The sequence below is a fragment of the Tursiops truncatus genome, chromosome 11, assembly GCF_011762595.2.
Source record: "Tursiops truncatus isolate mTurTru1 chromosome 11, mTurTru1.mat.Y, whole genome shotgun sequence".
In the NCBI taxonomy this organism is placed as follows: domain Eukaryota; kingdom Metazoa; phylum Chordata; class Mammalia; order Artiodactyla; family Delphinidae; genus Tursiops; species Tursiops truncatus.
This window is the reverse complement of record NC_047044.1, coordinates 62,545,355-62,571,227: the sequence shown is the minus strand read 5'-3', so window position 1 is coordinate 62,571,227 and position 25,873 is coordinate 62,545,355. Positions and strand designations below refer to the sequence as shown.

The window sequence follows — 25,873 nt, the reverse complement described above, 5'->3', positions numbered from 1 at the left end:
CCATCCCTGAGTACAGCTCCCCCTTCCATCCCTTCCTCATCCTGTCCACCTCCCCCCAACCCTACGCCCTCCTCCCGCCCCGCGTTCCCTTCCCTTTCCCTGTTTCTCGACTTCAGTCCAATTTTCCTTCACCTCTGGCTGTTTCTCCCTCCTTCTCTCTGCTCCTTCTTTAGAGGTTTGGCAGTGAGGAGCTGCCAACCCGCCCTCCCCAAGTCAAGGCCAAGGCTACAAGGATGGGGTTTGGGTGGCCGAGGCTGCGTGTTTGTTTATATATGTACATGTGTGTACAGTGTCACATGTAGGTGGGGAGCAGGGATAAGCGCAGGTGAATACTTGTAAGCTCTCGAGCTCCTGCCCTGTGGGCCAGGCTTCTGGGGTGTGTGGGTGTCTGTGGGAGGTGCGTGGGGCTGTGAGTGACGTGGTGTGACTCTGGTCTGTATATGTGTGTGTGTCTCCACACGGGCAAGTGCTTGAATCAGTCAAGTGTGACTCGGAGCTTGCCTCTGTGTGTGTGTGTATGTGTGTGTGTGTGCGCGCGCGCGCGCGTGCCACCAGAGGAAGCAGCAGCAAGAGGCAGGAGCATCGATCCGAAGGAGACAGCGCAGGGAGGGGGACGCTGGGGGCAGACACCTTCCCCCCCGCGCGCGCGCGCGCGCGCACACAGACACCACACACAGTCACACACAAGCCATAGGGCCTCGCAGGCAGGGGGACGGCTCCGGGACCGAGGGAGGCAGCGCCGCCAAGAGCGGCCGGGAGGAGGGGGCGAGACAGCGGGGGGAGCCCTCGATCCCGTTCCCCGGTCCGGGGGCCCCGCGCGCACACCGGCCCAGAGACAGCCTCGCAGACACTCGTAGGCGCGCACGCGCACCCTCTCCCCTCCCCCTCTGCCTCCCCTCCCGCCGCCTCCCGGCCGGACGATGGATCCCTGCAGATCCCGGGGCTGAGAGCACCGCACACCGCGCACCACGCCAAGCCCGGGCGGACCAAGCCGAGGCGAGCGAGGGAGCGCGCGCGGCGGGCGTACGGAGCCGAGCCGAGCCGGGCCGGGCGGGCCGCTCCCTGCAGGGCTCTGCGCGGCGTGCCGCGGCGGCCGCCGGCTCCCGCTCCGGGCCATGAGCCCCTCCGAGGCTAGCCGCTGAGCCCGCGTCCGGCCCCGCGCCCCAGGACCCGCCGCCGGTTGCCGGGTTCCCGAATCCCCCTCAGGTGGGTCTCCGATTCCCCCTCCTTTGGCTGCGGGACTCCCCAGCGCCCCGAAGCCGGGACTTTCCTCCTCTCTAGCTTTCCCCAGCTTCTGGGGCGGCTCAGTGGCTGGGGAGGGGGGCGGGGGCCGAGCAGGGGATCTGGCTGCGTCGAGAAGCTAGAACGGGGTGGGGGAGCGTCCGGGGCGGGGACAGCTCGCTGTCAGAGGGAACCGCGCCCCCATCTCTGTGCAGCCACCTCGGGTTGCCCTCTGCCCCCCCCCACCCCCACCCCAAACATGCACACATACAGCCTGCGCCGTTCAGAGAACCGGAGACACCCGCAGGTGAGGACTCGGGTGGGCCCCTCCCCACCTCCCTGGGCCCCTCCCCACCTGCCTGGGGGGTTTCTGGCCCAGGTCTAGCTCATGGGGGCGAAAGCCCAGTCCTGGGGACACCCTTGACCGGGAACTCTTGACCCCGGGTTCAGCCCATTTGGGGGAGTTTTCCTGTCCAGGATGGGTGGACATTCCTGTCCCAGAGGGACCCCACATCTGGAGGAAACTCCTGTGCCTGCCTGGGGGAGCACTGGGACTTCCCTCTCACCCTCGGGTGACTGCATCTGGGGTCTCCCCTGGCCTGGGAGTCTTCCCTGCGAGAGCATTCTCTTGGCCTAGGCTGACTCCCAAACCCCTGCATTCGGAGGAACCCTCTTCTGAGAGTGTGTCCCCCAGCCAGCCACCTCTGGGCTTGCACACCAGAGACAGTGACCTCTGGAGATGGGGATGGGCACATCTGGAGGGATGCTGTGTGTACTCTCATCCCAGGACCATGACAGACTCCCCCATCCCCTTCCCCCAGGATCCCCTCGGCCAGGATGGAACTGAAGGCTGAGGAGGAGGAGGTGGGTGGCGTCCAGCCGGTGAGCATCCAGGCCTTCGCCAGCAGCTCCACGTTGCACGGCCTGGCCCACATCTTCTCCTACGAGCGGCTGTCTCTGAAGCGGGCGCTCTGGGCCCTCTGCTTCCTGGGCTCACTGGCTGTGCTGCTGTGTGTGTGCACCGAGCGTGTGCAGTACTACTTCCACTACCACCACGTCACCAAGCTCGACGAGGTGGCTGCCTCCCAGCTCACCTTCCCTGCTGTCACGCTGTGCAACCTCAATGAGTTCCGCTTTAGCCAAGTCTCCAAGAATGACCTGTACCACGCCGGGGAGCTGCTGGCTCTGCTCAACAACAGGTGGGAGGTTCCTACCCATCCCAGCTGCCAGACCCTCTGTCAGGGTGCTTCCTCTCTAAGCCACCATACAGCCCATACCACCCTGCCCTCCAGCCCCCCAAACCTGCCACTCACAGCAAAGAGATCGGGGTACTGCCAAGCACTCAATTAAGGGCACCCAATCTCTGACCCCAGCTGTGAGACATGGCCACACTCCCTGGAGTGATCTCTGCCCACCCTCCCGCCACTATGTCTTGATATTCTCCTCCCTTGGGGGATCCGGGCATACCATCTTTAAAGGGTAGAAACTATGATATAAAAGCCATAGTTCCTGCCCTGATCTCTCTGCCCACCCATGCTTACCCACGTGCTCAGATGCCCAGCCCCTGGGCAGCCACTGCCATCCTCTGCCTTCTCAGACCCCACGGGGCAGATCCTCTAGACACCGCCCAGCTCTCCTTTCATGCCTCTGTCCAGGGCTGGATGCTGCCCTCCCCGCAAGGTTGGGCATGGGACACCGGAGGCCAAATGGAGGCAGGAACTGAAGGTCCTGCCGATCCATGCACTGCTCACACCCCCACCACACCCCACCCTGCTCCAGGTATGAGATACCAGACACACAGATGGCAGATGAAAAGCAGCTGGAGATACTGCAGGACAAGGCCAACTTCCGCAGCTTCAAGCCCAAGCCCTTCAACATGCGCGAGTTCTACGACCGCGCGGGGCATGACATTCGAGACATGCTGCTCTCCTGCCACTTCCGGGGGGAGGTCTGCAGCGCTGAGGACTTCAAGGTGGTGAGTGAGCCCCCTGGCTGGTGTGGGGTGTGAGTCAGCCAGCCCCCAGAGGAGGAGGAGACTAGGAGCGGGCGGACCTCTGGGGAGGAAGTTGTGTGTCCCTAGGGTTCGCTTCTGGCAGGGGGGTACTTTGTTCAGCTCAGGGACGCATTTGCTCTTTGTGAGGTCCTCGGCTTCAGCCTTGTGTCCACGATGGCAGGAAAGAGAGGCTATAGTGTGTGCGCGCGCGCGCACACACACACACACACACACACACACACACAGCCTGGCAGGGCGCCTGACCCCATCAAGCTTACCTTCTGGGCCACAGGTGTCAGAGCTGGGGGTGGTGATGGGTAAGCTGCAGCCTTGTTACTCAAAATGAGGTCCAAGGACCATCATCTGGGACCTTGAAAGAAATGTAGGACTTTGCCTCCCCACTTCTCAAACCTACTGAATTAGAAACTGCAGTTTACAAAATCCTCAAGTAGTCTGAATTAAAGTCTGAGAAGCACCATGAAACATGGGAAGTAAGGGAAGTTTTCTCTTAAACGACTGGACAGGTAATTCTCTCTGTGCCACCCGTCCCCTACCCCAGCCATTTTACACACACACACACACACACTGTCTGATTGGGTTCCCCCCTTGCCAACCCACAGAGTCAGGGTCTGAGGAAGAAGAGATGACTTGGGGTACACAGTCATGGCTGAACTGAAGACTGCGTCTTAAAATGGAGATGCCCCACAGATACTCATGCCCTCCACACACAGATGGGGCTGCCTCAAAGCCAGCACCCCAGGGAGGGTTAGGGGAACTGACTGGCATCTCATGTGCCAGGTGATCATGGGCAAGTCATACAGGTTCTTGGTGGGTTAGAAACAGGCAGGGACTGTGGAAAGGGGCCAGAGGACCTGCAGCCACGTATGCAAAAGTATACCAGATGTGAGGGTGATGCTTGGAACTCTTCCAAATGCTTTCTAGACTGTCCTTCAATCCCCTGGATGAATAGTCATATTATCTCTATTTAACAAGCTGAGACACAGAGGTAGAATGAGTTGCCCGAGCTCGCAGAGCTAGTTAGTGACAGACGCAGGATTAGAACTCATGTCTCATTCAGTCCCAACGCAGTGTGCCCTTTGTGTTAATACTGCTGACCCTGGAGTCATCATGTCCACTTCCAGTTCTGGCAATTGCTCTCGAAAACCCAGGCTCCCCTAGGACTCTTTTTCTGTCCATACCTGCCCCCAGTTCTCCACTCTCAGATCCTCCCCTTTTCTCCCACACTTGCTTGCTGCCTCCCTAGCATTATGGGAGCATGAACTGCATTTGTCTGTGTAGAAAGGCTGGAACCACAGTTATGCTTGTTTTTTCCTGCTGAAGTTACACACGACTTCCCAATCTCTTTAAGCCTTTATCTGAGACCAGTTTCATGGGTCAATACTGCTGGACAAAGTTTACATAGCCACGGTCCTTGCTAAGCGAAGCTCATAGGGAGCTTAGCATGATGCAAGAGCCATTTCCTTCCCACTTTTCCTTCCTCAAAACAGGAGAAGGCTGGATTCCCCAGGGCCCAAGACCAAAGTGCTCCCAGGCTCACCAACTATATTCCCAAGGGTAGTAGAACTGTAGTTGACGGTGGAGGTGAAAGCCAGAGCCCTCCTCCTCTGCAGCATACCCCACACGCAAGCAGAAGGAACCATCAAGAAAGATAGAGAAAATCCATTAGATTGAATGGTTTGTAGTGTTTGGATGAGGAAGGGAATTGCTTGGCTCGACCTGGGAAGGTGCTAAGGAACAAGGTGGAGTTCATAGAAAGTATACAGTTGAGGCTCCATCTGTCCCTCACATCCAGAAAGATTCCAAGTGGTGATGCTAAGATATGTTTGGTTCATGGAAATGGAGACCCTGAAATGTGATTGGTCCATGTTGTCTGAGGGGACAACCCTACACAGTCAGACGGAGATATGATTGGTTCACAAAGTTCTGGAGCAGTGTGAGTTCTTTCTCTTGCTGGGGGAGAAATACATGGCTAGGATCCCACAGGCCCAACACTGGCGCTTCTTGGTTCTGGGTTGTCAGGGACCAGGTTTTTGCTGTCTCTGAGCCCATGTCAAAGGCCTGACCCTGAATGTAGCTGGACCCAAACCTCTCAGACCTTCCTTCTGCCCTCTCAGGTTGACCTCAACAGCCCCTTTCTACTCTGCCCATAAGAGATGTCCCTACACAGATGGGAGTCTCATTGTGAGTCCATGTCTGACATCTCCCTGGTGGAGAAGAAGAGCGCTGGCACTCTCCTCCAGCTCCCTGGTCCTAAGGGGCACAGATACCCCTTCCCTGACGCTTCACCTTCTCCCTCCTCTCCCTGGTCCCATAGTTAACATCTGCCTCTCCATCCTTGCTGGTCTCTGCTAGGACACGAGGCGTGTGTCTAGCCCCTGGACGGATGAGGCACTGACAGAAAACATCTCTCTCTCAGGTCAGAGCTTAGGGGAGACCATCTTGGCATCTTCTGCTGCCTTGAGAGCAGAGGTTCTTAACTGGGGGTCCGAGTCCAGCTCAGTGTGTTTGCAGAATAGAGTGTGCACAGGCACACGTGGACTCTTTTGTGGGTTCCAAGTGCGACCATCATCCAACAATAGGAATCTTGCTCCTGGAGGACAGTGCAGGGGGCATAGGAAGGGCATCCTCTGGTCCCTTAGACACCTCAGCTCCCATGGTGGGGGTCAGCAGCGACACACATTCCCCGCAGATGTGCTTCTGAATCCAGCTGAACCTCAGGGGATGAACATGGTCCAAGAGGTGTTTGGCCAGGTCCATCCCCCAGCTGTGGCTGGGTCAGCTTGGGAGAGTGGGGGGAACCTGGGCTGAATCTGGGAGAAACTGGCTTGAAAACCCTTTGGGACTGAAGAGGCAGAGGGCAATGGGAAGGGTGTCCCCCCAGCAGCCCAGTTGGGTGGGCCTCAGTAGCTCTCTCCTGAGCTACCAAAAGAGCTACCAAAGGCCCACCCACAGGCCCCCTCTTCCCTCCTCTTTCCCTTCTCGGTGGGGTGCTTGGTTGCCAGGGCAACAGGGTCTGAGGATCCACTCTCCCACCCCGCTTTGAGGCCAGCCAGGCCAAGGCAGGATAGGGGTTCCATGGAGGGGGCCCAGGGGTGCAGCTGTCTGCCAAAGCCTGGGTAGGGGTGGGGTGTCAGGGGGGTGAGCACAGTCGCAGCTGGTGCCAGCCTCCAGCTGCACCTTATCTGTCCCTGGCAGTGGGAGCTCCGATGTGGCTTGAATTCTGAACAGCACCAAGGGGAGGGGGCTGGCAGATGGTGGCCTAGTCTGCCCTGTGCCACCCCCTCTTCCAGCTGAGTCCCAGAGCCTTTGCCTGGGGGAGAGAAGTGGGAATTCATTTCTGAACCCTGGAAGGGATGGAAGGGGAGGGCAGAGAATGGAAATCCTGGGGGTGGGTATGCAGTGGGGATAGGATTCTCTCAGGAGAGGGTGGAATTGGGGGACAAGGGATAGGAGGACAAAAGTCCAGGGGACCCTGGAGTGGGGGCAATCTCCCAGAGGAGAGGTGGGCAAAGAAATCCCCCCAATGTTCTGGAGGTGGACAGGAATCTTCTGGAGCACCTGGAGGAGGTGAGATGCTGATAGCAAAGAAGGGTGATCCTGAGACCCAGAAGTTGGAGGGAGAGGTCATCTTAAACAAGAAGAGCCAGGGATGGCAGGTCCCAGGGAGAGCCAGGACTAGCAGTGGGAGCTTCCTTATCACACCACCCCACAGCAGCTGAGACCTGGGGAGGGCCCGACCTCACTACCTGCGTCTGTTCCCTCCAGCTAGGCAGGGAGTGGAGGGGCTGCTGAAGGGAAGGGCTGCCCACACTGCTACACACAGAGAAGAAAGGAGGGTTTGGGGCTACCCCACCCAGAAGCCCGGCGGTCTTTGTATGGGGTTGTCGTGGGGTGTGGACGGGGGAGCATGCAGGGGGTGCAGAGGGATAGGAGAGGCTGGAGTGGAGAGGTTAGCGTGGGAAGAGGGGCACCCTGCCCTAGCCGCTCTTGGATACCTCCTCCAGCCTTACCCTTCCCTTCTCTCCCTCCCTCCCTCCCTCCCTCAGAAGTGCCTGAGGTTGGAAGGAGACTGGAGTAGAGCCAGTTGCAAGAATCCAGGGGAATTGGGGTCTCTCTCTCACTCACACACACACACACACACACACACACACACACACACACCTCCCTCAGGTGACTCAGTTTCCTCTCTCACCTCCTCCCTCTCCTCCACCATCCCTTGCCGTTTCTGACTCTGCCCCTGTCCTAGACTGCTGTCAGCTAAGAGGCTACTCTCAGTTAATTGACCTCCGGCTGTTGGCTAAAGTAATAGGGAATTGATGTAAGTAAGCGGCTCTGGGGGCGGAGCCGGAAGTGGAGGGGTGGGAAGAGTAGTGCTTCGAAGCCTCGGGCTTTCTCCGGTCCCAGCCTGCGGAGAGCTCCGTGGTAGGGCCGCCACTGCACGTGGTGTGCTTGCAGGAAGCAGAGGGCGCGCCTGCACAGAGGTCAGAACGTTTCTGCTGTGGGTGGAGCCGGATTGGGAGCATGCTTCAACTTTGTGGAAGGCAGTTTCAATTCCTGGGGGATGGTGAGGGAGACTGAATAGTAGGCACGAGGGGCTGGGGGTGGGAGTGCCGAGCTCCACTTGATTCCTTCTTCCCGTCACCGACAGAGGCCCGTGGAAGTGCCAAGCCTCGTGCTGGGCACCAGGGGGCGGCGGTGAACAGGCGGAGCCTGTCCCTGCCCTCAGGAGCCTCAAGCCACGTGCAGTACTCCCGGGAGGCTCAGAGTGCAGAGGGTGGTACTAAGGGAAGCCGAAGGGCTTCGGAGCAGAGAATCACGTGCCAGGGATGAGAGGACCCTCCACATCTAGGTGGGGTCCTTCCAGTCTCCCCAGCCCAGCTCAGCTATTCAGAAACGCCAGTTCTGGGAATTCCCTGGCGGTCCAGTGGTTAGGACCCCACGCTCTCACTGCCGAGGACCCGGGTTCAATCCCTGGTTGGGGAACTAAGATCCCACAAGCCGTGCGGCGCAGCCTAAAAGAAAGAAAGAGAGAAACTTCAGTTCTACAGAATGTGTGGTGTCTCCCCCAGCCCAGCCTCTCCCAGCTGATGACCAGCCTAGTTCTCTCCAGCAAGGGTCATGGTCTTTGGTCAGGTTCCCGAGGCACAAGCCTTCCCTTACTGTATGTCTGTACCCAGTATGTCTGTACCCTCTGGCTGAGAACCTTCTGGTCAGAACTCTGGCGTGGGGATTCTGGGAGGCAAAGCAGGGAAGGAGACAGCTCGAAGGAGAATGGAGCCTGGTTTGGGTGGAGGATGCGTCTGGGACTCCTGGGTTCTATTTTGGGCATAGTTTCCTCTGGCTCCATTTCTCAGTATCTAGGCTCAATTTCCTGTGAGCAAAGGGGGCTGTAAATAGATTTGTAAATTATTCTTTGCCGAGGGGCAGCCTGTCCTTCAGCCTCTGGGCCACTCTGGCTAAGCCCCACCGCTGGCCCATGTGTAGAATGGGTGTGCAGTACCGTTTCCTGGACACATGCATCAGACATCTTCCTCGTGGAAAATTTTAAAGCAAACATGAAACTGAGGTGTAGTCACCTTGAGGGAAAGTTCCCTTAAGAAGCTCTAAGGACAGAGACTCTCACTCCAGGCTCTCTAAGGCCACTCCTGAGGGAGAGGGAGGGCAAGTTGTGATTTTTCTGAGCTCCTCTGAATTCTTGGAAAGAAAACCCTTTCCCACTCCTCTCATCTGCACCCCCTTGACGTGGCTGACAGTCCTGGAGGCCTGGGAGGTTGGGCTGTGTAGCTGAGTAGTGAGTGTCTCTGATCGGTGTGTCGGCTCTTCGTGTCTGGCTGGGAACATCCCTCGGGGAGAGACTGCTGCAGTGGCCTTGACCATGGAGAGCAGCCAGCTCAGGCTTCCTCACCACACACTGCACGTGTGCCCCAGGTGTGCAAGCACACATGTGCACCTCCCTGTGCATGTCTGAGAGTGGGAGAATGCAGACGTGGACCAGGGTGTGACAGGGATGGATGTGCACAGGGGCACACACAGCTCTCTTCATGTGTCTGCAGGAGAGAGCTCGTGTGCCCACGAACCTCTGGCCCCACGCAGAGCACATACCCGCCAAATTAATCTTCTCTTTCTGTCACGCTTTGCAGTTTACAAATTCCCTTTACTTCAGCTCCTGTGATCCTCATAATTCTGGGAGGCAGGAAGATGTTAATATCTTCATTTGAAAGATGAGGAAACTGAGGCTCAGAGGTGTTACATGACTTGCCTGAGGCCACACAGCGAGTAAATGACAGAGTGGGTGCCTTGACCTCAGATCTTCTAAGCCCGGGTTCTTCGTGTGTGTGACCATAGGAGCAGGGATGTGTGGTGGAGGAGGGTGCCCGGCTCCCCAGCTGCCCATGCTCTGTAAAGAGGTGGTGTGATGAGGCAAGAAGGGAAAAAAAAAGGATGCGAAAGAGAAGAACCCCAGCCTCAGTTTGAGCACACCATCTTGTAACTTCTCTGCCTCTTCATTGCACCATTTAGCCAAGTCCCAACCTTAGATGGACCCACCACTGGCTTCCTCAGCCACTTTCTACCAGAGGAAGTCACATGGTTGGAATCACATTGTGTTCATGATCAACATGCCAGTGCTGCCCTGGCAACCCCACTGTGTTTTCCCGTCAACTCGCTCTCCCCAGTGATTACTGTAAATTTTTCTACGCCTCTCAAACCACCACCCTTCCTAGCCCCCTTCTCGCCCTCAGCAGATGACCTCACCTCCCACTTCACAGAGAAGATAGAAGTCTCAGACAAGATCTCCCCGCTCCTCTGGGTATCTGCCCCCAGAGGGGAACGTCCATCTTCTCTAGGCTGAAATCTCAACCTGTTCTTACCATCTGATCTCGTTCTATCTTTATGGAAATTTTATCTTAAAGATTCTGCCTCTCCCTCCTCTGTAGTCGGTGTCTCCCCCTCCAGTGGAACCTTCCGATTGATACTGAAACATGCTTAAGATTCTCCCATCTTAAAATGTATAGCTATAGAGACGTCCCTGGTGGCGCAGCAGTTAAGAACCCACCTGCCCTGCCGGCCTGGACTGACTGCGCGGAGGCACTTGGCCATGTGGAAATGCCTGATTTTGTTCCCTGCACACAGAGGAGACACAGCTACTGAAATCTTACTGGGTAAATTCCCAGGTACTGTGAAGTTCATAGATAAGAATCAGCCCAAGTCAGCTTTAAGGGATTTACCGTGACATTGAGAAGAAAAGACCGGGCTTCTAAAAAAAAAAAAAAAAAAAAAGAACCCACCTGCCAATGCAGGGGACACGGGTTCGAGCCCTGCTTCAGGAAGATCCCACATGCCACAGAGCAACTAAGCCCGCGCGCCACAACTACTGAGCCTGTGCTCTAGAGCCCGCGAGCCACAAATACTGCAGCCCACGCACCTAGAGCCCGTGCTCCGCAACAAGAGAAGCCACTGCAATGAGCAGCCCGCGCACCACAGTGAAGAGTAGCCCCCGCTCGCCGCAACTAGAGAAAGCCCGCGCGCAGCAACCAAGACCCAACACAGCCAAAGATAAATAAATAAATTTTTAAAAAATGTATAGCTATAATGACAGTTAATATTTATTGAGCACTTACTATGTACCAGGCTTTAGGTTAAGATAAAACCCAATAAACAAACGTCTCTCAACTCCACAGCCCCCTCCAGCTCCCACAGTATCTGTTTCTTTTCCCAGACAAAATTCTTAAAATTGATGTATAGATTCCGCTGTCTCCATTTTTTTCTCATCTCCATCTCACTCTCTAATCCACTCGGGCGACCTTCCTCCCCCGGCCTCAGCACTCCACCAAAATGGTTCTCGCTAAGGCCGCTAGTGACCTCCATATTTCCAAAACCCACAACCATTTTTTATCCTTGATGTCTCAAAATCATTCAAAATGTTTGACCACCACCTCTGTTCTGCACTATTCTCTTTCCTAACGACGGTACTCTCCCGATTTTCCTCCTTTGTCTAGCCACTCCTGCCTCTGTGCCAGTCCATGCTCTTCCACTTGGCCGTTAAATGTTCGCACTGCTCAAGTCTCAATCCCAAGCCTTCCTCTTCTCTTAAATTGTGCGGCTGTGATTTAATGGGACAGCTTGATGCATGTTTCATTAGCATATTTTTCCATTGGTGTATCTTACACTGTAATGTTTTACATATTACATCGGTATGTATTTACACTGGTATAAAATTGTAAAACATTTCTAGTGTCCTGGAAAGTTCCTTCAGGCCCTTTTCTAGTCAACGGTACCCCACAGGAATTAACCACGTTCAGGCTTCTGTCAGTAGAGATAAGTTTCACCGGTTCTTGAACTTCCTAGACGATATGTATCCTCCGTGCAGTGTATACATGTCCGTGTCTGTCTTTTTTTGCCCATGACTATGTCTGTGAGATTCAGTCTCGTTTTGTATAGCGGTAGTTAGTGCTTTTTCAATGCTGTGTAGTATTGCCTTATGTAAATAGAGCACAATTTGTTTATCCATTCTACTCTGGCTAGACGTTTGGGTTGTGACTAGTTTGGGGCTATTACAAATAAATCTACTGTGAACATCCCTGTTCATGTCTTTGGGTTGCCATGTGCACTCATGTCTCTTGGGTATATATAACTAGGAGCTGTGGTTAAGTCATAGGTTAGGATTCTGTTTAGCTTGGCTGGATACTGCCGTATCAGGCCATTTGTCTTTCTATCTCTTCTAAAAAAACTTTATATTCTATTCCTGAGCAGTCTCATCTTCACTCGTGATTTCAATTACCATCTACACACCGACGACTGCCAAATGTCTGTCTCAGCCCGGCTCTCTCCTCTTAGCATCAGTTCAGTGGCGAATTTCCCACTTAACATCTCCACTTGGATCTCCCCAAGGCTCTAAGAAACCAGCATGTGCCAAACCAAATTCATCTTAGCTCCCAAACTAGTCCTGTACTTGTGTTCCTGATCTAGTGAGCCGTTCACCCACTTATGCAAACTAGAAACCACCCCTGACACTCCATCTCCCTCGCCTCCCTTACCAGGTCTGCCAGTGTTGACTCCCAGACATCTCTACTCCATCCCCCTGTTCCAGGCCACCCCAGTGCTCCATGTCTCACCTAGACCGCTGCAGTGGCTTCCTAACAGGACTTCTAGAATCCCTCGGGCTCCTCCAGAGTGGTCTCTTCAAAACACTGCTCTGATCACTTGAAATCCTTCCATGGGGAATGGGACCAGAATCCTTACCCAGCCTTCAAGGCCCTAAGGGCCTGCTCTCCGTCTATATCCTCTTCTTCTCAGCTCTCTCCTCTCAGAGCCTTTGCACTGACTCTGTTCTCTGGAATACCGCCCACCCCCCAACACATACACACACAGACCTTTACCTAATCACTCCTCCTTATTCTTTAGATTGCAATTCAAACATCACTTTCTCAGAGAAACCTTCCTCAGTTTCCAGTCTGGTTCAGATCCCCCTGTCATTCACCTCCATGGAACCATATTATTTTTTTCATAGCACTTATCATAGTTTGCAATTAAATATTTATTTTTGTGATTTTAAAAAACTCTCCATTAGATAATAAGCTCCACAAGGACCCAGTCCCTTATCTGTTCTCCACGTGTCCTCAGCACATGGACACTCAGGAAATATTTGATGGGTAAGTGAAAGAATGGAGAAGAAGGAAGGGATTGATTTAGAGAGGGATGACCTACTTCCAGTCTCAAGCCTACTACTTGCTCTCCGCGAGACTTGAACAGGTCATTGTGCCTCAGTTTCCTCATTTGTCAAATGGGGTGAAATTACTCAAACCTGCTTATTTTGCTGGGTTGTATACGAATCCCCTGAGGCATCAGTCGAAAAGCAGGAGACATTCCAGAGATGTGAGGGGTGACCGGAGTTCAGAAAGAGACGTGGAGAAAGTCAGAAAGCACTGGGTGGCCACACACAGCTTAAGAGACGTACTGGGTAGGGAGTGATGTGGGGAGGGGTCGCATCTTTGGATACAGGGTTGTTCTGCGAGCGTGTCTGCTTGGGTACTTCTCCTCTGTGTACGCTCCGGGGTCTGTGTGTGCTGCTTGATCCTTTCCTCACCTCCCCATTACTGTGCAAAATGTGGATTTGTCTACTAGATCGAGATGAGGAGGAGAGAATGTTAGAGGATGGAGGAGGGAGGAAGTGCAGTTGGGGTGTGTGTGTGTCTTCGTTGCCCACAAGAGGGCTGTGTGTCTGTGTGTAGTGATGTGTAGGTGTGCAGTGTAGGTCTTTGTGCCCGTGTGGGGAAGAAGTGTCCAGCCACACCAGATTTGCTGTCCTCTGAAGCTGCTCCGTGTGTGCACACCCTACTCTCTGCTGAAGCACCCGGAGCTTCCCAGCCTTAGTTTCTTCCCTCTGGAAGTCCAATCTACTTCCTCTTCCAGAAAGGCTGCAGGAGGGGAACGATGCCCTCTAGTGGGTGTGGGGACGCATGCTGCAGCTTTCCCAGCCCAAGCCTCAACCTAGGCTGGCCCACCTCCAACCCAAGTCTGGAACCCACCTCTGAAACGCATCCTGGGGATGCGCAAAGCCCTCCAAGAGCTGAGGTCCCGTAGGCAAGAAGAAAATGCACACGGGACAGGAAACAGAAGAAGAACCCACGGATTCACACAGGAGAAGCCTGAGGACAACAGCTGAAGGTGGGAGGTCTCTCCTCATCTCTGCAGTGATTTATCTCTGGTTCCTGTTTCTCCACGTGGCCCCTGGGTCCTGCTCTTTCTTTCTTTCTTTTTAAATGTATTTATTTTTGCTGCGCGCGGGCTTTCTCTAGTTGCGGTGAGCAGGGGCTACTCTTCGTTGAGGTGCACGGGCTTCACATTGCAGTGGCTTCTCTTGTTGCGGAGCACGGGCTCTAGGTGCACAGGCTTCAGTAGTTGTGGCTCACAGGCTTAATTGCTCCATGGCATGTGGGATCTTCCCTGACCAGGGCTCGAACCTGTGTCCCCTGCATTGGCAGGCAGATTCTTAACCACTGCGCCACCAGGGAAGCCCCGGGTCCTGCTCTTTCATTCTCACAGTCCCTGTCCTTAAGGAGCTACTGATCACTACTCATGCTTGGAGGGAGTTGAGCAGAACTGGACTCTGCAGTCTGTTCCCTGAGTGGGCACTAATTATGCCCTGTGGAGTCAGGGAAGGCTTCTCGGAGGAGGTAACCTGTGAGTAGGGTCTTGAGAAATGAGTAGAAATTCTCCAGGTGGAGTCCAGGGAAGGCATGGAACTGTGGATGAGCCTCGTGTGTCTGTGGAATGGGAGAAGGACATGGTGACTGGATGCTGGACCCTGGACTAGGTGGGCTGGAGGGGTGAGGCTGGAGGGTGACTTGCCAAGGCCGTGTAGGTCCTGGGTGGCGGGGGTTGAATTTTACCAAGAGGCACTGGGGAGTGAGAGAAGGTCTTTATGCGGAAGGGTGGTCGGAATTACATAGCATGGACTAAAGGTGGGGAGAAACTGCAGGGAGGCAGGGAGTTAGGGAGACCAGCTGGGAGGCGGTTGTTTAGTTAAAAGAGTGGGAGACCAGTCTGAGGGCAATGGCATAAGGAGGGAGAGGGACCAAATCTCAAAGGCTGCTCTTCTTCCAGGGCCTCTGTGTCCCTGGCAGCAAAGCTGAGGCCAGAAGTCCCACATCAGCCAGTTCTGCTAGAACCTGGCACCCTGCCTGCCATCCCCAACACACTCCAGGCTCTCTGTATGCAAAAGGAGGAGGGAAGAGATGTGGGAGCAGGGAGGGGGGAGGGAAAGGGGGGCAGGAGCCTGGGGCTGTGGGATGGTTAAGGAATGGAAAGGCCCAAGTAGACTTGTCTGACCCCCACTGGTCCTCCTCTGGCTCTGTGGAGGAAGGGTTAATAGTTTCCCCTCCCTCCCTCCCCTCCTCTCCTCCCCTCAGGTCACCTTCTAGGCCCTGGAGACTTGGCTGCTGGCTCAAGTTCCTCAACCAGTGGCCCTGAGTAATCAGAGTACACAGAGGGGCCAGGGGCCTGGGGGCAGGGACTGATCAACTGGGAGCGAGAGGGGCCTCAGAGACTGAGGGGCTGGGGGGTATCTGCGAGGCTGAGGGTTTGGGGGTACCTCAGGTTATTCCCAACACTCTCCACCTGACCCAGGACCCTGTACCGGTTCTGAGCTCAGTTTCTTCCACCCACCAGAAGAGAATTCCTCCGCCTGCTCTCCTGGACTGTTAGGGGATGGGCAAGATGGGAGGGGGAGCGGTGATCTACCAGGAAGCTTTTCAGCTGCAAGAGACAGGGTGCCTCCCCCCAGTGCCAGGAACTGGCCATAAGTGAGTCTGTGGTCAGTGAGAGGCCTCTGCTAATGGAACCTGGGCTGCCCCCCAAGCCACAGAAGGGAGTGCAGCTCAGCGTGGTGGTGGTGGGGGGTGCTGACTGAAGTAGAGTGGGGGGTGGGGGTCAGGGGAGGATCGATGGTCTCAGGGACGGCTGGAGGGAAACCGGAGGTCAAGGGAGAGAGTAGGGGTTCGGGGCAGCCAGGGGTTCAGGAGGTAACTGAAAGTAAGTTGTGTCAGCCCAGTGATCAGAAGGGAACTGAGGACCAGAGGAATATTTCGAGGGGAACTGCAGTGTAAGGGTGTATGGGGAGAAGTGGGGGGGCTCCATAAAATAATTGGGGAGATTCCAAGTCAGGGGGAATTAGAGAAGAATTAGAGGCTAATTAGAGGTGCCTAGAGAGTGTGGGGCTCAGATAACTCAGAAGAATGACTGGACCAGGTGGGAATGAGGGCAGAGGACTCAGAATTGGTGTGGGAAGGCGAGGGGCAGGTGGACTGGAGGGTGAGAGGGAGCCTGAGGGTGTGTGTCTTGGGGGATGGGCAGAGACCCTTGCTGGCCCACGTCGTGGCAGTGAGAGCAGAGGACTCTGCTAGGTCCCATCTCCCCTGGAGCCCTCGGGCTTTTCAGGTGTTTCCACTCTGTCCTCGACCCTGTCTGTCCTGCTGGAGTTGGTGACGGGGAAAGGGGCTCCGGCCCGCTCCTCTCCATCTCCATCGGCCTCCCTTTCCCACAGCCATCAATTATTCATCGGCTCAGACAGCCGCCTCCCTGACAGGGCAGGCTGGTCCTCCTCTCCTCTCTAAGCCCCTCCCCACCTCAGCCACACTGCCACAGAGGCCCTGGCAAGGGAGGACGGCCATCCAGGCAGCACAGACCTGGCAAGAGGACTGCCGGACCCTGCCTAGGATCACGCCTCCTCCCCCGTTCTCCTGCCCACCTCCCGGTGCCAGGAAGCCCCTGGAGAAGATGCCCATCCAGATCTTCTGCTCTGTGTCCTTCTCCTCTGGAGAGGAGGCCCCAGGGCCCTTGGGAGATGTTTGGGGTCCCCACCAGCGGCAACAGCGGGACAACTCAGAATCAGAAGAGGAGGGAGAAGAGAAGGAAAAGGAGGCAGAGAGGAAGGGGGCCAGAGAGGGGGACTTACCGATGGACTTGGTGGCCTTTGCCAACAGCTGCACCCTTCATGGAGCCAGCCACATCTTTGTGGAAGGGGGTCCAGGGCCACGGCAGGCCCTGTGGGCAGCGGCCTTTATCCTGGCACTGGGTGCCTTCTTGTGCCAGGTCGGGGATCGAGTTGCCTATTACCTCAGCTACCCACATGTGACTCTGCTAGATGAAGTGGCCACGACGGAGCTGGCCTTCCCGGCGGTCACCCTCTGCAACACCAATGCCGTGCGGCTGTCCCAGCTCAGCTACCCCGACTTGCTCTACCTGGCCCCCATGCTGGGGCTGGATGAAAGCGATGACCCCGGGGTGCCCCTCGCCCCACCGGGGCCCGAGGCCTTCTCTGGGGAGCCCTTTAACCTGCACCGCTTCTACAATCGCTCCTGCCACCGGCTGGAGGACATGCTGCTCTATTGCTCCTACTGCGGGGGGCCCTGTGGCCCTCACAACTTCTCAGTGGTGAGTGGGTGCCCAACAGTGTCTGCCATGGCTCACCCTGAGCGTCACCTCCTGGGGCTGGTAACCATCCTGCCTCCCCCCCACCTCACCTGGACCACCCACCCTCTGTGAGAGAGGCCTGGCCAGAGCTTGCCTGGGAGCCCCAGGGTCTGCAGCTGGGCTCTATTTCCAGGGCTGTGCCAGTACTGCCCTCCCTGTTAGACTCTCGAAACACATAGTTGGTAATTAGTTGCTGCCCTGAGGCCCCTGGTGTCTCCCTGAATATCCTCCAGCATGTCCAGCCCTTTCCCAGACCTCTCTGCGATCCAGCAGGGTCAGCACCTTAATCTTTCGCTGAGGTCAACCTTTGATCTGGTGGTGGGTGCCTATGCTTGGCCTTAACAATGTTGACTATCACCCCTGGACTGGAGCTGGGGCAGGTGCCCCCTGGTCTCTGGAGGTGCAAGAGAAGGGTGTGGAAGGGAGGCAGAGGGCTGGGGATATCCCCCCTCCACCCCAGCATGCCTGTTAGCAGCGTCCTCATGTGGTCTTCCTGTGCTCCTCCTAGTGTGTGTGTGTGTGTGTGTGTGTGTGTGTGTGTGTGTGTGTGTGTGTGTGTGTGTGTGTGTGTGTGGTGAGGGAGAATAACAGGCCTCCTCTAAATCCTCCCCACTCCCCCTCCAGCTCTAAGTGGCCAGGGACCCTCTTCCCAGGGGAAGCCCTCACTAGGAGAGTCTAGGGCCTTCCCTGCTGAGGGACCAAGCAGCACCCCATCCTTTCCCCAGTTCAGCTTCCAGTTCCGTCTGGCCCAACAGGTCCCCTTCTGTCCCCTACAAGTGCCAGATGCCAGGCCTTCCCTTCCCATACACCCATCTCTCAGTCCCCCACCTTTTCCCTAGTGCAGGGGCAGGTGGGTGTCATCATATCAGTGCATCTTGGACTGACTACAGACAGACAGGAACATGGAGGTTTTGGCCACAGGGCCTCGGACAGGCCAGGAGGTAGAGGAACATGGACCAAGGAAGGGGTCAACCTGGCTTTCTCGGGATCTAAGGCTAGAGCAGGCACTTCTCAGGCAGCACCACCAGGTGGCAGCACAGCCCACCGACCAGCAGCACAGCCCTCCGAGCCAGCTCAAGGTTGCAGCTCCCGGCTGGCCTCAGCCACCAGGAGTCCCTCACATCCCCAGGAGGCGGGTAGGCAGGGATGCGTGTCCAGCCTGGACCCTGCGGCTGAAAGCCACAAAGCCTGGTAGTGGAGCTGGGGGATTAGGAGTTCTCTCTCTACCTCCTCTCTGGACTTCACCCACAAAATGGGGGATAGCACTGGTTTTCTTTTCCAGAGGGGGAAGGAGGAGGTTGTTCTAGGAAGGGGGAAGGGGGCAAAGACTCTATTGACTAGTAACCCCTACTGCCTCCCTGTTCAGTCTAGCCTGACACTCTGTCTCTCTCTTTCTTTGGGCTGTGTCTGTATTCACCTCATGACTTGCTTGGTGGACTCTGTCACCATCTCTCAGTAGTTGAAGCACACTCACCCCATTTGTGGGAACCTGGAGGCATTCTGGGAAGCTGTGGGGAAAGGGCCATAAAGAATAGCTTCACTTTTCTCTCCATGGCTGTGTACTCAGGGCTGCAATAAGGGCTGCTCTGTGGCATGGAGTCGGGGGCCTGTCCCCAGAGCTGAGATCCCTTCTGCCGCCCTCATAGTCCTGCGCCAGCATTGACGAACATGCCAGGTCCTGGATGTTCAGGTTCTGGTGATAAGGGAACAGTGATGGACATAAGGGACTAATGGCAGAGGAAACTATAAAGCATAGCTTGGTCTTGGGGAGAGCAGGATTCCAGATGCCCGGGGTGAAATCCAGGAGAAGAGAAGAGAAGTCTCAGAAGGCCCTGGGCCTGAGGAGAGGGTCCCAAGGAGGGACCAGGCAGTGAGGGGCTCCAGATGATGGAGGTGTGTATGTTAGGGTCCCAGCGGGAAAAAGGTTAACACTTGGATAGTTTAGTCGAAAAGACTAACAGAGGGACTGTTTATAGAGTTGTGGGCAGAGTTAAGGAAACCAATGAGGGGGACTGAGGCACCTAGAAATAGTGGGAAATTGTCATATTCAAGCTAAAGGAACACCAAGAGGCAACAGTGCTATGCAGGGAGCCCTCTTGGAAGAATTTGTGGTCACAGAGGGTCTAAGCCACCTTGAGAACACTTGCAGATAAATACCCTGGTCTCTCCCTCCTTCTGTCCTCTGAGCCTTTACTGATACCTCCCATGGGTCAAACCCAACCCGAAGCCCATCCAGGTGGCAAAGGAGCACAGGCAGTGCACCCCACAGGGATCAGCCTTCCAGGGCACACAGCAGGGAAAAGGACAGAATGGGTGAGAAGGAGAACAAATGGAGAGTGGGCTGCTCAGGAGGGCTCATTCCTGAAGGGTTGAAACTCCACCAGGTGGAGGGTCTGGAGACAGTCCCTGGTGGGCAGAGGGTACTGGCAGGACTCTCAGGCTCTCTGCTCTGCTCCCACCAGGTCTTCACACGGTACGGAAAGTGCTACACGTTCAACTCTGGCCGAGATGGGCGTCCCAGGCTGAAGACCATGAAGGGTGGGACGGGCAATGGGCTGGAGATCATGCTGGACATTCAGCAGGACGAGTACCTGCCCGTGTGGGGGGAGACCGGTATGTTGCCTCTCTCAGGGGGGCCCCCCTCCCTGTGGCTCCGGGCCTCAGCCTCCGTTGGGGGGCTCCTGGGCTCTACTGTGGGCCTGAGGCAGGGCGTGGGCTCTCCTTGCGTCCTCCCAGCATCTCGCCATCTCCACCTCCACTCTACCTGCCTGCCACACTCACATTACCCTGGCTCCCACTTCCTGGCTCAGTTACTCTCCAAGGTAACCAGCCATCCCTTTCCATTCGTGGCCACCACTCACTCTATAAATAACTCCGTCTCTTCTTGGGCTGCCTGCCGTCTGTCTGGTCTCAGGGGCCTTGGGACAGAGAGACGTGGGGGAGAAGGGAGAAAAGGAGGGGGAGAGATGGAGAGCCTCTGAGACAGTGAGAAATAATTTGAAACACCGAGATGCGTAACTGAAGCCAGGTAAGAAAAGAAGTATGTAGGATTCAGGGGTCATCAGGGTAGCACGGGGCTGGTGAACCCAGAAGGAGGCTGGGGATGGGCCAGGGGCCCTTGGACTAACTACCCTCCCCCAGTCTCGTGTATGTTGTGGTTATTTCAGGAGAGGTAGGGTGCCCCCAGCTCTGAAGGAGGTTGGGGAGTAAGAAGCCCTCCCAACACACAGCGCTCTCATTTCCCTAGATGAGACGTCCTTCGAAGCGGGCATCAAAGTGCAGATCCACAGTCAGGATGAACCTCCCTTCATCGACCAGCTGGGCTTTGGTGTAGCCCCAGGGTTCCAGACCTTCGTGGCCTGTCAAGAGCAGCGGGTGAGAGGGCCACAGGAGGCCAGTCCCAGGGTGGGTGGTTGGAGGCTCATGATGGAGGTGGAGTGGTGGGCAACCAATAATGGGAGGGATGGGGGAGCTAGGGCCTGGGTAGCCATCTGACTAGTCAGAGCATGAATCATCGAACGGATGGGATGCTCCGTAAACTCAGAGACCCTCAGAGGCTGCACAGGGAGAGGGGGCAGGACTCCTGAGTTCTGCATCGTGTCAGACAAGTCCATCAAGGTGACTCGGGGAGAAGTCCCCACACCCCCCAGCTCCCCGGCTCTCCCAGCAGCTCATCTACCTGCCCCCGCCCTGGGGCACCTGCAAAGCTGTTACCATGGACTTGGATTTCTTCGACTCCTACAGCATTACCGCCTGCCGCATCGACTGTGAGACCCGCTACCTGGTGGAGAACTGTAACTGCCGCATGGTGCACATGCCAGGTCAGGCCCCAAAGTTCCCAACACGGTCCTGCGCCCCTCAGCCTGCACTGCCCCTCACCAGCACCCCGTGCATGTTAACCTCCTGGCAACATGCAGGCAAGACCAGCTGGCTTCTCTCCACCCCAGTTCCAGCCCCAGTCCATACCCATAGGGCTCTTGCCTCTCTGACCTCAATTCCTGCCCGGACCCATGGGGATGGGTCAGAAGGGTCCAGGGGGTATGGACTTTGGGGTAGGTCACTTCCAGGACAGACTGGGGGCTGACTATTCCTACCCTCCCACCCTCTCCCAGCTTCCAGCTTTTAGGCCTTTGGTACCACCAGCATCACAAGCCCGCTTTAATCTCCATCCTGTACCACTGTCTCTTCTCCTCTCTAGGGGACGCCCCATACTGCACTCCAGAGCAGTACAAGGAGTGTGCAGATCCTGCCCTGGGTGAGCGCCCCTGTCCCAGGGAAGTCTGTGGGAGGGAAGGAGGAGCTGCCAGCCATATGCATAGGGGTCTCAGAGCAAGCTCCCAGAAGCTTCAAATCACTCCTGGATCAGGCTTCACCTGAACTCTCCTGTGTCTGACTTTAGCAAGGCCGGGAATAGCATCTCTAGAGGCCCCTGTGGAAAATGAACAGGGGTCATCTGGGAGGGGTGGCCTTCATCTGCTCCCATAAGCACCTCAGCTGGTTGACCCTGGAGGGCCCCGAGAGGATGAGATATAGGATTAAGGAATATCCATGGAGAGGCCGGGTGAGGACCAGCACAGCTGGGCACAGGGCCGAAGTGAAGGACGAGTCAGAAAAAGAGGAGGGGGCTCAGGCCTCTTTTGGGCAGGGCCAGGACGTGCGTGTCGGGAAGGTGCTGGCAGAAGGGCATCACTCAACTGGCACCTCTCACCTGGCTGGCACAGACTTCCTGGTGGAGAAGGACCAGGAGTACTGTGTGTGTGAAATGCCCTGCAACTTGACTCGCTATGGCAAGGAGCTGTCCATGGTCAAGATCCCCAGCAAAGCGTCAGCCAAGTACCTGGCCAAGAAGTTCAACAAGTCTGAGCAGTACATAGGGTAAGGGCTCTGACTGTGAAGGGTAACGGGCGGGCTCTGATGGGGGTTGGCAGACAGGAGGAAACTGAGATAACATGGGGGAGGCAACCAAAGAGTCTGAGGTGGGCATGGAGGGAAGATCAAGCCAGAACAAGCAGGAGAAGCACCCCTTCCTCTTTCCTCCTCTCTTCATCCTCATTGCTTGTAACTGGGATCACCTCGCAATTGCTGGTGCGTGGAGCGTCTTTTCAATTACACCATCGCGTTTAATCCTCACTCTAAAAGGCAGGTATCCACATCAGCATCTTGTTTTATAGATATTGGAGACTGAGATTCAGAGAGGATAACTTGCGAAGGTCACCCAGCTAGTGAGGGACGGAGATGCGACTTGATCCGAGGTCTCCTCTCCCAACCCCTTTGCAGGGAGAATATCCTGGTGCTGGACATTTTCTTTGAAGTCCTCAACTATGAGACCATTGAGCAGAAGAAGGCCTATGAGATCGCAGGACTCCTGGGTGAGCTGCTGATGGCATCTGTCCCCTTCCCATGCCATGGGCATGGTGTGACACCTTACCACCCGAAGCAGGCTGCTCACCTCCGTCCCACAAGGCCTCCTCCCCTGCCAGCCCCAGGGGCCTTCCCCTGCCCCAGTGAGCTCTGCCGCTCCCACTGTGTCCTGACCCCACTGACCTCCCTGTGGGCCCCCCTGCAGGTGACATTGGAGGCCAGATGGGTCTGTTCATCGGGGCCAGCATCCTCACTGTGCTGGAGCTCTTCGACTACGCCTACGAGGTAAGTGGGGGCGGGGCGCCTGCACGGGGCCACGGGAGGGGCGGGGTTCAAGCCCGCCCACCTGCCCACCTCCCCTCCTCCCTCCCAGGTGATAAAACACAAGCTGTGCAGACGAGGGAAGTGCCAGAAGGAGGCAAAACGGAGCAGCGCGGACAAGGGCGTGGCCCTCAGCCTGGATGACGTCAAAAGACACGTGAGGGAGCGAGAGAGGGGCGCCCTCCCGCCCCATCCCTTCCCCGACCACCCCAGGACCACCCCCTTGCCACCTTTTCTCCTTTGCCTCCCCCATGCCCCAGCGGCACCTGTGGCCCTTACGATAACCAGTGCCTGTCCTGTGCCGTTCCCCCAGAACCCGTGTGAGAGCCTCCGGGGCCATCCTGCCGGGATGACGTATGCTGCCAACATCCTACCTCACCATCCGGCCCGAGGCACTTTTGAGGACTTTACCTGCTGAGCTCCGCAGGCCGCTGTACCAAAGGCCTAGATGGGGAGGGCTAGGAGAGCAAGGGGGCCCCCAGCTGCCCCACCCTGGGGACTCACTCCCCCCTCCAAGGCAGCCCCCCACTCCTGGGCGGTCCTTTCCTCTTGTCTGTGGTGAGGAAGGAGTCTTGACCGTAGAGTCCTCTCCCTGCCTCTAACCCATTGTTTTTTTTGTTGTTGTTTTTTTAACAAAACTAATCTAAAACAGAAACTAAAAAGAGAGAACGGGGCGAGTGACCTCAGGCTGCCCCTCTCTGCTCCATGCTGCCTCCCACAGCTCCCAGCCTGAATTCTGTCTGTCTGGCTGTCTGTCATCTGAGTGTCCACCTACATTTTGCTGCCACCAGTCACCAAAGCCCCCTCCCAGTGGGGGGTGAAGGGGATCCTCGGGGTCTGGAATTTGGCCCCACACCAGAGAATGTACCTTGAAGGGGAGGGCTAGTAGGGGGGGCTTCCCCAGCCTTAAGAGACCCTCTCAGCCCAGTGACCGCCCCCAACCCCAAGTCTCCAGGCAGGATCCCGAGTCGTGTCTGTTCCCTCCCCACCACCCCACACAGTGTGAAGTCTCTAGGGAGGTAGGGGTGGGGAATCCCCTGAAGAAGTGGCACTGGGGACAAGCTGTGGCCCTGGTGCTGTAGGCCACATCCTGATACCTACAAGTTCACCCCCACCCAGAGCTGCTGGAGAGATATCCCAAGAGGCGGCCCTCCTCTGCCATCCCATAAAAGATTCAGCTGGTTGGCTTCCAGCTCAGGGAGAGGGGCACTGGTGCCTAACCTCACTGGTCCCTCTCCCAGGGGCCCCTGCAGAGGGCCACATCCATAAATTTTCTTATGGAACTCTCCCAAGTCCTCTCCCGAAACGTCATTTGCTTCTCTCAACAACTTCATCTGCATTTTCTATTTCTATATGATACAGACTCTATATTGCTATATCTCTGTATATACTTTCCCCTGACTCTGTCTCTACTTCATCCCCTCTTGTCTCTAAGAACCACCCTCCGACCCCAAGTTCCCCTTCTGTGTTTCCACCCCCTCCCTGGTCTCTGAATGCCTTCGCCTGTATAAAGAGTTGGATTCTCCCCTGGTGTCTGTACTGTGTACACACATCCCTCTAAGAAGCACAAGGAGACGACACGCGCATTGTAACCTTCGCACTGTCTCGGTGGCGACATAAAGGAAGCTGTGAATTACAAGCTCTGCCTCTTTCTGGCCTCACCTTCTCTCCCCAACCTGGGTACCCTTTGCCCTCCCTGCAGCCTTAACATTCCCACCCCTGCTTCACCCACCCCAATGTCCTTTGCCTAGCTGACTGTGGCCTCCCCATGGAAGGGGGTTGCTACAGAGAGAGCCCCTACCCATGGGATTGAGATCTGCAGAGACAGAGGGAGCTGTGGGTTGATGACTTCTGCAGCTGAAGCAGCGGGGTGCTGACAGGCAGAGGCTGAGGTCTTCAGTCAGTGGCCTTTGCCTCCTTCTGGATGCCCAGGCCTCTTTGCTCACCTAATACCCAAGCCCACCACTTATATTTTCTGGTAAGGTACAGTTTGGTAGTGGGAAGAAAGAGACAGGCCTAGAGGGGAAGTTGAAAGCTCTGCCGTTCTGGCCCTCCCTTCCTACCTTAAAGAGAAACCAGCGAGGTAGAGTACCTGCCATGCCCCCTCCACCAGGCATTCCTCCCAGGCCAGAGCCCTGCCCCTTCACAGGCCTTCTCTGCCCAGCTGTCTCAGTCTCCAACCCCAGAACAAGACCTGTGGCAGATCACCTGTGCATTGGCCTGCTTGGCTCCTAGGAGTTCCTTAGAGATCAGACTTCTCCAGAGGGAAGCAGGAGCAAGGCCAAAGGGTGTGTTCCGGATGGAGAACAGCAGGCAGGGCTATGGGTGACGCATGCCTCTGGTCTAATAAACTGGGTTTTAACTATCTCCTCTTCAGTGTCATTCTTCTCTTTTTTTTTTTTTTTTTTTTTTTTTAGCGGTACGCGGGCCTCTCACTGTTGTGGCCTCTCCCGTTGCGGAGCACAGGCTCCGGACGCGCAGGCTCAGCGGCCACGGCTCACGGGCCCAGCTGCTCCGCGGCATGTGGGATTTTCCCGGACCGGGGCACGAACCCGTGTCTCCTGCATCAGCAGGCGGACTCTCAACCACTGCGCCACCAGGGAAGCCCTCATCCTTCTCTTATTTGAATAGTATTTAGGCCTTCCAACTAAGTGCTTAGAGCCGAGCTTGGCTTGGGGCCAAACAATCAGGGCCAGAGTAAGGAGGCGGGAGCAGGGATGCTCTGGTCTTCCTGGGATAGGACAGGCTGACCATCACACCAGGAATGGTTTGAACCACTGCGCAGGGGGAGAGGAAGAGGTCAAAGGCAACAAAGATCCCAAAGAGAAGTCCTAGCACAAAGGATTCTTTGGAGAGGGGTCAGAGTCAAACTTCAAAATAAATTTAAAATCTAGAAGCAGGTTAGGTTAAAGGTTACGGGGAAAGTTGGGTTTAAGTTCGAACGTGAGGTAGTTATTGAGGCACTTTATCTATGGAATGAGCCCC

At 56.1% G+C, this 25,873-nt stretch overlaps 1 protein-coding gene across 2 annotated transcripts; it reads left to right on the top strand.

The window, feature by feature from the left end:
- Positions 1 to 735: 735 nt before the first annotated feature.
- ASIC1 (acid sensing ion channel subunit 1) lies at positions 736 to 25,249 on the top strand. 2 transcript variants are annotated; one of them, XM_033866741.2, is made up of 12 exons: positions 736 to 1,206; positions 2,043 to 2,420; positions 3,001 to 3,196; positions 19,669 to 19,819; positions 20,454 to 20,581; positions 20,877 to 21,027; positions 21,405 to 21,461; positions 21,928 to 22,081; positions 22,484 to 22,575; positions 22,773 to 22,852; positions 22,941 to 23,045; positions 23,202 to 25,249. In XM_033866741.2, exons 2-12 carry the CDS (start codon positions 2,059 to 2,061, stop codon positions 23,304 to 23,306), a joined length of 1,581 nt encoding a protein of 526 aa, XP_033722632.1. In that variant the 5' UTR covers positions 736 to 1,206; positions 2,043 to 2,058; the 3' UTR covers positions 23,307 to 25,249. The 2 variants fall into 2 exon arrangements, with proteins under 2 accessions (XP_033722632.1, XP_033722631.1); XM_033866740.2 differs by lacking the exons at positions 736 to 1,206; positions 2,043 to 2,420; positions 3,001 to 3,196 and adding an exon at positions 14,180 to 17,167.
- The last annotated feature ends 624 nt before the right edge of the window (positions 25,250 to 25,873 follow it).